The sequence below is a fragment of the Fukomys damarensis genome, unplaced genomic scaffold (genome assembly GCF_012274545.1).
Source record: "Fukomys damarensis isolate Sample0158 unplaced genomic scaffold, DMR_v1.0_HiC HiC_scaffold_17, whole genome shotgun sequence".
Lineage (NCBI taxonomy): Eukaryota > Metazoa > Chordata > Mammalia > Rodentia > Bathyergidae > Fukomys > Fukomys damarensis.
In genome coordinates, this window is record NW_022900929.1 from 66,190,788 (window position 1) to 66,202,816 (window position 12,029).

At 36.7% G+C, this 12,029-nt stretch overlaps 1 protein-coding gene across 2 annotated transcripts in view; it reads left to right on the plus strand.

The window, feature by feature from the left end:
• Positions 1-2,023: 2,023 nt before the first annotated feature.
• CUNH14orf28 (chromosome unknown C14orf28 homolog) overlaps positions 2,024-12,029 on the plus strand; it is a 23,262-nt gene continuing 13,256 nt past the window's right edge. Inside the window, exons 1-4 of one of the 2 annotated variants that reach the window (XM_010632617.2) lie at positions 2,033-2,576; positions 4,234-4,323; positions 5,525-5,659; positions 6,897-7,356. In XM_010632617.2, the coding sequence (XP_010630919.2) occupies positions 2,053-2,576; positions 4,234-4,323; positions 5,525-5,659; positions 6,897-7,080 (933 nt within the window). In that variant the 5' untranslated portion in view covers positions 2,033-2,052 and the 3' untranslated portion in view covers positions 7,081-7,356. Of the gene's footprint in view, positions 2,577-4,233; positions 4,324-5,524; positions 5,660-6,896; positions 7,357-12,029 lie in introns of those variants that run through there. The other variant, XM_033765157.1, reaches the window with a different exon arrangement.

Consider the following 12,029-nt stretch of genomic DNA (forward strand, 5'->3'; position numbering starts at 1 on the left):
ACGGTGCCCCCGCGCGCCCTGCCCGGAGCCCCGCGCGCCCGGGTTTGCAGAGGGGCATTTGGGGGCCTTGGGTCGGGGAACCCTCCAAGGACACCTGAGCCCTAGGAGGATCTGGTATTCAGTGCTCGGGGCAGCTGGGGAACCCGCTGCCACCCCTGCAGCTGACCGTAAAGGAAACGTGTCATTTTGTCAAGGAAGAAACGGTTGGGGAGTGGTCCGGGTTTATCCAAACTGGAGGCCCTGTTGGTGCGGGAAAGTCAAGCCTCCGGTCCCCCAGTACTTCCAACACTGCCTGACAACAGCCTTTTCAGACATGTGGCAACAACTTAAGGCAGTTTTAAGAAAAGCCCTTCTTTGTAGCAGCTCTTTTCCCTCCGTGTTCCTCCTCCTGTTTTTTTGCGGTTTACTTTTGAACAAATCACCGAGTTAATGTTGAAACTACATTAAGTGACATGGTTCTTCCAACCTTCCTCTAAAGAAGTTAGTTTCGTGCCATATGTTTCATTGTAGTTTAATTCTCTTGGATTATAACTATTGCTTTACATTTACCTTCATTAGGTCCTAAGAGATAATTTGAAGAAAAATGCTAGACATACTCACCCTACCAGTGCAATATTTAGGAATCTTGAACTCAAGCCCTTTAAGCAATCTGGAACCTTGCTACAAGGTTCTTTAAAAATTTAACAGATAGGACTCAAACCATGTAGGTCTTTTTACTTTTAAAATAGTTGAATGGCTTATGCTTTCTTTTTATAATCTAAATGATATGAGCTGGTTTCTGTTAAGTTTGTTTTCCTAGGCTTCGGATTTGCCTCACCCTGTAAATGGTTGACTAAGGCCAACATGTTAGCTGAAGATACCTAAACAACTACGCTTCAAACTAAATATAGTGTTGGGTATTTCGGAGCGCACAGGATCATGCTTCAAGCAGGAAACACTGCACACGTGTGTTTCATGTGTTGTAGAAACAAAATGCTGGCCTACTATTGCGAAAGAGTTTTGAACTTAATTTTTTACATAAAACTCGTGTCTGTAGTGTTACAGAGGGTTGACCTCACAGACTTGATGGTTGAAATAAGACACAGACCTCATCATTTCTCTTTCATTCCTCAGATGCTTCCCTTTTTCTCAAAAATACATTTTTCTGTAAAAGTAACATTGGAAAACAATATGTTTTTGGTTTATACGTTTATCCCAAATAAAATGAATCCCAGTAAACTACAATTTCAGGCTTTTAAAATTTTGCTTTATATAACACACGACACATGTTTTGTTATTTCAAGCCTGCCAGTGGCTTTTAAATCAATGTTTAGCGCTCCTCAAGGTTAAGGGAAGGATATTTCTGTTTATTCAAAAACCTGGAGAGGAAAGAATCAGGATATTTGTCAAGTTCTGGATCAGATTTCAAAGCATGGCATATATAGTAAGAAAAACAAACCAGGATATCTAGCACAATTCTAAACTGCAAGTGAAAATCCTAAAGTGAAAAGAAATAATTTGCTATGTTACTTCAGTTATATTCTTGTGATTACTCCTCAAGTTTTTTCAAAGTTAAATGCCAGAACTGGTCTGCGTCTATATCAACAGGTGCTATTATTATATTACATGGTTTCTATAGTATATATGTGTAGTATAATTAATATAAAGGTCATTAAGTGGATATTATTCTCCACCCAAAACTTAAGTGTTTTGTTATGTCACCTTCTTAAGTGGAACCATCTATAATAACAACCAAATGAAGCACAGCTGGTATATTGGAAGGTTCCGAAGACTTACCTTAGGACTACACATAAACAAATTTGTATCCTTAAATCTCTCTTTTTATTTGGAGTTTTTTATTACAGGGTTTTTCTATATTACAGATAAAATCTGTTATGTAATTAATATATAGGCCTATGAATTGGCCATTTTATACCTCAAAGATTTGCCCCCCAAAAACTACTACATTTAAATTTGTTACATTGGAGGTGTCTAACATCCTGTATCTTTAGGTTGTTTTTTAGATATATCTCATGCATTTATATGTTTTATTTTAAACTTTTAAAATTCAGGATGAAGACACTGTTTGAAGAGATCAAAGCATCAATTAAAAATAACTATAACCAAGATCGATCGTTCTGGAGGCCTGTTCTTCCTTGGGGAGGTGTTTTTACTATCAAAGCTGGCCGCAAAGCAGTATCCTGTACACCACTCTATGTTGAAATAAGACTGAAAAATACCTGCACCATAGATGGTTTCTTGATGTTGTTGTATGTCATTCTTAACGAAAATGAAAATTTCCCCAGGGAACTCTCTCTTCATTTTGGTAGAGAGTTTATAGACTGTTTTCTTTACTTAATGGACACCTACAGTTTTACAACTGTGAAGCTACTTTGGATTTGGGACAAGATGGAAAAACAGCAATACAAATCTGAAGTTCATAAAGCTTCATTAGTAATTGATCTGTTTGGGAATGAGCATGATAATTTTACAAAAAATCTTGAAAATCTTATGTCTACCATTCAAGAAAGTTACTGTTCCAACTGGCGATGCCCAACTCGAGTGCAGGAAGATCAGCAGCGCTCAATCAATATAAAGTAAGTTGCCCTAAAGTCTGTTTCATCATATGTACTCTTAGAGTAAACATTGCTTTCAGTTATAAATATTTATATACAAAACCAAGTGATAACCTTTCAGTAGTAGAATAATGGGATTATTCAATATACAGAGTGTTTTGCTGTGTTTTTACTAATATGACAGTGTAGGTAACTATGGGTTGAACCACTGGAAAAGCACATCAGTGCTTTGGGGTATTTCACCCTCTGAATGAGCCCTGTCCCACGTGAGCAAGAGGATTAGAAATACCCTTTCACATCGATACCTGGGTGTAATTGCAGACAGAGATCTGGTAGACCAAATCTGGCACCTTATACCTGGAGGAGTGGATGTGAGAAGCTTTTACACTGCTGGGATAGGACTGGGAGCCAGCAGTGTTTTTGGCTTCAGAGAAAAGGCAGCCCTCCAAGCTGGTAAATTACAGGGATGGAGGCCAAACTGGCAAGCCCTATGGAGTGCTGGGAACGATTACAGCCCCAGGGGACAGACTTGGAAAAGGACTCATTGCCAGTGGAGGAAAAACAGACCCAAACATGTTGTCAGAGAGTATTTGGCCCTGTGGTGTAGAAAAACAGCCTCGTAGATTGTTCCCACTTGGGAATGGACATAACACTCCCTAATTAATTTATCACGCGCATTTTTTCCTGAAGTATACAGTTTCTCTGTGTTGCTGAAATAATAATACTGATTTTGAAATCTACCAGAGGAAAATACTTTCTTACTCTATATCATAAGAGACTAAAAAGTGTTAAAATTATCTTGTTTTTTAAAAACTAGTATCTTGGACTGGGAACGTGGCTCAGTGGTGGCCACATACATGAACCCTGGGGTTCTATTCCTAGCACCACAAAAAGTCAGGGAAAAAAAAACTAGCATTTTACTCTGTAAATGTTTTGGAATTATAACGAAATTTTAATTTTATGTTAATGTCTTATACTTCTCTCACTTGATATTTTCATCATACTCTAAATTTTTAAGCTTCTGGCTTTTTAAAATATTTGTATTTAGGGCCAGGGATGTATAGCTCAGTGGTTCTGCCTCCTGCCTTGCAAGCGCAAGGTCCTGAGTTCAATCCCCTGTACCAAAAAAATAAAGTGTCAAATAGGTAATGAGTACTTACCATAGACATTAACATTTTTTAAAAATTTGTATTTAAAATGATGTCTGCATCTGAGTCCAACAATGGTTTTTCTGTTTGTTTGTTTTTTACTTTCTTTGAGACAAGGTCGGTCTCTGTAGTTCAGGCTGTCCTTCGACTCACTAAGTAGCCAGGCTGGCCTGAACTCATGTCAGTATTCCTGCCTACCCCACTCGAGGGCCAGGATTACAGGTGTGCACCAGCTTTGAGTCTTAGTTTCTGCTCACCATACTGGTCAGACTTCTTTAATTGAGGCACTTTTTTTTTTTTTTTTAGGTAAAGTAGCAGCAACTGCATAAACTTTAATGTTTCTTGGAAAACTTTATGTATCAATATGCGTTTTTATACTATCTAGAAGTATATAGATGGTTAACAGGGGTTATGTTGGTATACTTGGTTCTACTGATAATGGATTGACCTTTAGAATTTGTTATTCTAATAATGCATTGACCTATAAAATGTTGAAGCAGTTCTTAACATGCATTTTGCAATTATTTTAGTCCTCCCCAAGAAATTCCACATGGAAATTTAATACGACTGGCTGTGGATGAGTTATTCTGTTCCAAGATTGAATTGTGTGAAGAGCATGGGTGAGCATACAACAGACATTTAAGATGAAAGTACTTCTGCTTTGTTTATAAGGAAACCTGGACTGATAAGCTCTTTGAAGTTAATTCATTATAAAATACTAACTCATAAGTATTTGGGAAACCTAACACTTTTTAAATCTTATCAACAAACCTACTTTACTATGCCATCTTACAGTGTGTGTTCATTATCAATTACCACTATATAAAATATGGTACTATATCTAATTCCCAAATACAAAGCAAATACCTTTTCTTCTTTTCTCCATTGCTGAGTAGGTACAGTAAAACCTTGGTTAACCAGAACCCTCAATTAACTGGATTTTTCCCCTTACATCCCTCATTTAGGAGAAGGAGATTCATGACAATCAAAAGATTTAACACAGGAAAAAATCATCAAGAAGGGTACTACACATTAATCCCAATCTGTTAGCAATTTCTTTCTTTTTTTGTCCTTTGGTACCAAGGATCGAACTCAGGACCATACACTTGTGAGGCAAGGGCGGAGCCACTGAGCTAAATCCCTGGCCCTGTTAAGCAATTTCTCTGTCTACCATATTGTACAATGAGAATTAACATTTAGAAGGATGATCTTATAGCTATTTAACCACAAAGACAGAAAAAAACATGGTCACTTAATTATTCTTATTAAGTCCAAATAATGAACTAATATATTTTAGCAACAAACATTAAAATAAATGGTTTTCTGCATAGTTAATAATGTTTACTAACTGGAAGACTATGCCCTGAGCATTCCAGCTAATCAAAATTTTACTGTATATCATTTGTTGTATTTTGATCTTCATTTCTGTAAAAGAAAAAAAAAAAGAATTTGCATCATACTAATAGAAGATACTCAATGGAAAAAGGAAAAATTAGAGTCATAATCTTCCTCTCTTGGTCATTATTTGAAAGCAGTTTAAGAAGGAAAATGTATCTACAAATAAAGCTTTTATTAACAGTTCAGCAAGCTCACACTTTCATAACCCTAGACATATGTAGACAGACTTTCCCAGAAGTTTTTAAAGTGTGATCCTAGCATAGAGAACATAGACTTCTAGGAATAGGTATACAAGGTCATCACCATAACCCATACCCGTAATAGATAATTATGCTTCCTAGAAGATCATAAATGCAACTCATAAGTGTTAAAAAGCAGCTTTGTCTCAAGTATAATAATGTTCATGCCTGTTTTCCTCTTTAGGTGTGGTGGCTTAAGAGAATTTTCCCAACGAGTTTTCTGCCATGGGGCACCGCCTTTTGTTGTCTTAAATATGCAGCATTGGAAATCTGAAGATCTCGCATATGTACCCTATTACTTGGATTTATCTGATCACAAGTAGGTGTTTTTTGGTTTGCTTGTTTCAAAAAACTAGTAAAAAATAAGTAGTTTATCATGGTTTTGACCAGCCATTAAGATTGTTTTTTAAAAATCCTAGGGCTGGGGATTTAGCTCAGCGGTTCGGTGGCCTGCCTTGCAAGCACAAGGACCCAAGTTCAATCCCCGGTACCAAAAAAATTTTTAAAAATTAAAAAAAAAAATCCTAGCTATCTATAAATGTATGTATTCTGAATAGGATCAGAATCGACTGAGGGAGACAGCCATTAGCAGTGTACATACAAACTATACAGGGTCAATAACTTAACAAGTATGTACATCAGTTTTTTTGTTCCTTGGCAGTACTAGAGATTGAATGTAGGGCCTTTTCACTGAGCTGTGTCTGCCTCAGCCTCCTGGAATGCTAGGATTTCCGCTGTGCCACCATGCCCAGCTTAGTTTTCTTATCTATAAAACAATATCTGCCTGGTGACATTGCTATGAAGATCTAATGAGACAGTACATTTATGCTAAGTATTAGGATAATGCCTGACACATAGTAAGCAGACAGTAAATACTGCTATTATTTGTATTTTAAGTCAAAGTAGCATATAGTATTATACACAAGATTATCATTAAAACAAATTATTATTTGTCATAATTATAAATAAAGATACCTGCATACAAATCACAATCTAGCTGGGCCTGGTGGTGGAGGATGCAGGAGGATCACTGCAAGTTCGAGGCCAGCCTAGGCTACATAGTAAGTTCAAAGCCACCTTTAGCCACGCAGTGTCTCAAAAACCAGAACAAAAAGGAAGGAAGGGATGGAGGGAGGGAGAGAGAAGGAGAAGAAAAAGAAAAGGTAGAAATTCTTCTAACTTTTGACTTTCAAAGTTCTTGTGTACATTTCTCTTTTTTAATAGAATACAGGTTATAAATTAATCTGTTAAAATAAGTTTTTAACTCCTAAGTTGTATCAATTTATTTAAATGTTTAATTGAAATTCATAGTACATGATTTATATGGTTGGATCCCTTTTTTAGGAAAGAGAACGCAAATAGTCCCACTCCTTAGTTAAGAATATAAAGAGTTGCTGGGGATGTAGCTCAGTGGTTCTGCTGCCTGCCTTGCAAGTGCAAGGTCCTGAGTTCGATCCCCAGTACCCCCCCCCCAAAAAATATATATATATAAAGAGTGACATGTCTTAAAATAAGGTATTACAATTTTCTGCTGCACTTCGTCACTTGATTTGCAGGTACTTGTTGGAAGGTGCCACATTATTTAACAAAGAGGAACATCATTATTCTGCAGCTTTCCAGATTGATGGACATTGGATGCACTATGATGGCCTCAGAAATGTGAATTTAATTTTGTTAAATAAACCCCCAGAGTTTCTCCTCTTGTCATCATTGGTTTATATTCGAGCAACAGAGAAATAAATAGAGACTGATGCTAAATTAAATTGCTTTCCCTCCTGCCCATGCTCCCCCAGAATGAAGGGCTTTTATTTTGTGTATACTTGGTATCCAAGGAAAGAGTTCAACTATACTAGTTTCAGAGGTGTATTTCCCAGTGTTTAGCTCCAGGTAAATGTTTTATATCAAAGATCTATGCAAAAAAATTTGTATTTCTTTTTTTACATTTCCTGGGTTATTTTTATACAAGCATATTTTATGTTAAATATATCTGTAGTCATTGTATTTTTTTAATATGTACCACAAAATTTTTTTACAATTCTATCCTTAAATCTAAAAAAATACTTTGTCACTTGAATTCTAAATATTTCTTTTTGGATATCCAAGTAAAATCTGGGTAAAAGTCAGTAATTTAATTTATGTAAATTTAAAAGTTTGATATAGCTGACTCTATTTCTTACCTCAACTGTAATCCAAAGTGCACTATTAGGATTTAGTGTGGATTTGAATGTACAATTTATGGATGACTTAAATTTTACCTATTGCTTTGCCTAATTTCCTTGCTCCAATTTTTTAACAATAGTCATGTGAGAATTTTTTTTTTCTGGGCTTAAATGATTTCTTTATAAAGGTAAATTAAGTACTTGCTAAAAGATTGTAAACCACCAGTGGATCTCCATGTGTTAAGCATGCTTCCCACCTTGAAGTTACTGTTCAAAATAAATGACATAAGTACCCTAAATATTAACCTCATAATTAAATGTGATGGAAATTCTCCATTAAAAACTCATTTTACAGAAAAAGTAACTATTAAAAATAATATGCAACTGGATACTTCCTAATGTTGGGCTAACAAAAATGTACTTTAAATATATGAGCAAGTGAGGCGGGGATTTAGCTCAGTGGTGCTGCCACCTGCCTCACAAGCACAAGGTCTGAAGTTCGATCCCTGGTACCAAAAAAATATATATATATATATATGACGAAGTGTCTGACTACTGAACTACATCTCCTGCCCATATCTCTTCACCTACTTAAGTTTTATATTGGCACTGAAGAAAAATATATTTTAGCGTAGTACTTGCTGGCTCTCTCATAGATAGTGACTGGTAGCATGAAGCTTTAATTTGCAATGTAAATCACTAGAATTTTATGGTTATCAGAATATTTTTTATAAGGACCCCAAAGATTGTGTTTTCTTTTATAGGAAAATAATGAAAATTCTCAAGGGAAAATACTTCTTGGAATTTATCCCCATTCTTTTTAGTGTTTACATTTCAACACAATCTGCTTTAGGTATGGGGTTGAGAATTAGGTGCAATATATTTGAAGACGTCTAAATGACTACTCAGTTCACTGCCATAAACCAAATTGCTGAGGTTTCATTCTGTAAATTAAATCTTACATTGCCTTGGTGCCATGTTGAGATAACTTTCTATAGCTTAGATAAATGTGGATGAAACATTGCTGAGAATTCCTCACTCTTAGTGAGTACTATGAGACGTACTTTTATACCTAAGATAAAATGTGATTTAGTTTACAAAAAAAAAAACCCAGCATTTATTTAAATAGTCCCCCAAATATAAAAAATATGATTTGGTTTACAGTAAACTTAATCTGTAACGTATTACTGTATTGCATGAGTCAAAATATATAAGAACACAAATACTACAGCATATATAAGTGATATAATTAACAAACTATTAATATTATCAGTAAGTTATTCCCGATGCAGATTTATTCTTTTAAGAATTGCACTTTATTTGGAATATTAGTTTATTACAAAATAATGACTTACCTACCTCACAGGGCTGTTGTGGGGATCATGATGTTTGTTTGAACCTTGACTACCTTGAACATGCTAATAAACATACTTTTCTACCTCTCGTATGTACAGGCAGTCTCAGATTCTCTATTGAACTTTTCAGATATTTTAGAAAATATTTAGGTAGCTCATATCACTATTGTACTTCATGTGTAATGGGAATTAAATAGGTCTTTGAGGTAGTTGAGGTAGTGCCTAGTTGGTAGCAAGAAAAAATTATCCCAGGCTAACCATGCAGTGAACAGAGTCAAAAAGAATGAACTGGCTGGGCGTGGTTGCATACACCTGTAATCCCAATACTCTGAAAGACTAAAGCAGGAGGATCGTAAGTTGAAGCCCAACCCAAGCAATTTATTGACTAAAAGTCAGAGGATATAGCTCAGTGCAAAAGGCCCTGGATTCAGTCATCAACACCATAAAAAAGAAAGAAGGGGTGGGGGGAAATAAGAACTAAACTGGACTATAAAATGTGAAGTTGAGGGTGTGAAAATTTCTGAAATTCCAGACATCCTTGAAGAAATAAAAATAACCTGGGAAAAGGGGAGCAAAAGATATGAGGGAATAATCAGACTCTGTTTTTGATAAAAGTACCACAAACCGCTACATTTATGGAAAAGCAAAAATAATTTTAAAACCTTGGTCATAATCAGAAAGGACAAAGCAAATTTAAGAAGGAATCTACAACTTGCTTCTCTTCAACAAAGGAACCTTTTTCTTCCCAATTTGTGTGAATAATTTTACTTAAGTTACTCCTTTAAAGTAGCTTTTCACTTATAAATGATTTGGTTTAATATCTGAGGCACTGTCCGGAGATCTGATCTAATAAACGAGGAAGTAAAACTTAAGGCCTGAGTAAATAATAGTGAATCTCACGTTCTATTTCTTTCTTGGACTTTGAGCAAACAAACTAAGCAGATAATTACTATGAAACATGAACAAAAAGCTGCCCATGTTCAACATGCTAAATTAATGATACATAATTAATTGAAAATAAGTACAAGTTGGGTAAGCGATTCATGAAAAATAACTATAAATAGTATTACTAAACTACAGCCCAAACACTCATATTCTTCTTGTCTTTATCTGTTAGTGTTCTGCCCTAAAACTGCCCAGCTTTTAAAGTTTGTCTTATTGTGGCAGTCATACAAAGTTCTGAAATCTAATGTTTGTTCTCAGGGTCTTCCATCCCACCTAACTGGTCCAGGTTGTAGCTTCACGTCCCCTGGTCAGCCTCCTTCCTATAATTTCAGTGAGGATGTCCTGTCCAAAATTTATGTTGAACTTAATCCCCATGGCAGTGGTGTTGAAAGGTGGGATCTTTCCAGAAGTGACTGAGCCAACAGTGCCCTTCTAAAAGAGCTTGAAGGAATGAATTTGGCCTTTTTGCCCTTCTGCCTTCCACCATGTGTGGACACAGAAATAAGGCCCTTCGTGGATGCTGGCATGTGGATCATGGACTTCGCAGCTTCCAGAACAGTAAGGAATAAATTTCTGTTCAGTCTCAAGAGGATTTGTCAAAGAAACACAAAGACACTCCTTTAACTTCAGATTTAATTTGGTCCCAGGAAGAACATAACCTTTTACCCCGCCTTTTACCCCTCCTCTGGGAAACAGCAAGAGGAAGTTAGTAGGGAAGCCTCTGTACCTGGATGATTTACTTGCTGATGTCTCCCTGAGGATGTGTATTATATTATTTACTTCCCAGGGAACAAGAAATGGGTTCCATAGTCTATCCACAGTTTCTCAGGAAGGTGTTTTGAAAGGATCCAGAGAAATAGTCCTTAAAATGAAAAACAGCTGCTTTGGCAGGGCCTCAGGTTGGTTGTAGAGCAGGAGTTTTGGAAGAAAATTAGCAGTGTAGATAAGTCAGCAACTTTGTGTGGCTGGCTCTATTTTTACCACTTGTTTTGTCTTGGAATTTTGTAAGTCCCTTTCTAATATAAGAATAGTATGTAAATGAGTAAATATAAAAACATAAGGAAATAAAGATTATCTACAATTTCTCTGCCCAGTGATAATCATTGGTTCCTGCTGGTAACACCTTTCTGTAACATACTGCCTGGCTGTATGGTACAGAACAAACCAAGAACCAAGGAGTTACAGCTTTGAAAGAAGCACGTACTCCTGGGAGCCAGTGTAGTGGTGATGATGTTAATGATATGGGAAAACTCCAGTAGGACGGGAAGGTTCCAAAAACAGCTGCAGCTGCGTGTACAGCTCAGTGGAAGATCACAGGCTTATTATGTGCAAGGCCCTGGGTTTTATCCTCAGCACCACAGAAAAGGAAAAAGCTATTGTCCACTTTCCAGGTACTTCTTTCCACCCATGTACTTGCCTTCTTGAAGCATTCATCTTGTCAAAACTTCAAGAACTCATTTTATGAAGGGTGCTACTCCTTTATACTTTTCCCTACATTTGTCATAGTATCCGAATGCCAGAGTTGGGAAGCAATACTATAATAGTATAAATTGTTAAAAACGAATACAAGCAGCGAGTGCCTGTAAATCCCAGCATTCAGGAGGCTGAGGCGGGAGGATTACTGAGATCGAAACCAGCTTGGGCTACATACTGAGTTCCAGGTCAGTCTCAACTACATAGTGAGACCCTGTCTCACCCCCTGCCAAAAAAAAAAAAGCAAAGAGATTTCCTGCAAATCTACCATAGGCATATGTCAAAGATATACATCAAACATAATTAGCTTTTTTTAAAAGGTAGGTTGGCTGAGGCAGTTTTGGAAGAGGTGAAAATAAGCACAGTAAATAGTTCTGCAAGCTGGGCGTGGTGGCAGATGCCTATAATCCAAACACTCTGGGAGATGGAGGCCGGGCGGTCACAAATTCAACCCCAGACTGAGCAACGCAGTGACTTAATGAGATCCTGACTCAAAATTTTAAAAGGGGCTGGGAATGTAACTCACTGCGAAGGCCCTAGTTCTAATCCCCAGTATAGAAAGAAAAAAATTCTGTGTACCCATATGTGGGAATTTGAGCACAATAAGAAAGGAGAAGATGGAAGAAGAAAGGGAAAATAACAGGACTGACCTGTGCCCATTAAAAAGAGACCTGGAGGGACCGGGGATTTAGCTCAGCGGTTCGGTGGTCTGCCTTGCAAACGCCAGTACCAAAAAAAAAAAAAAAAAAAAAAAAAA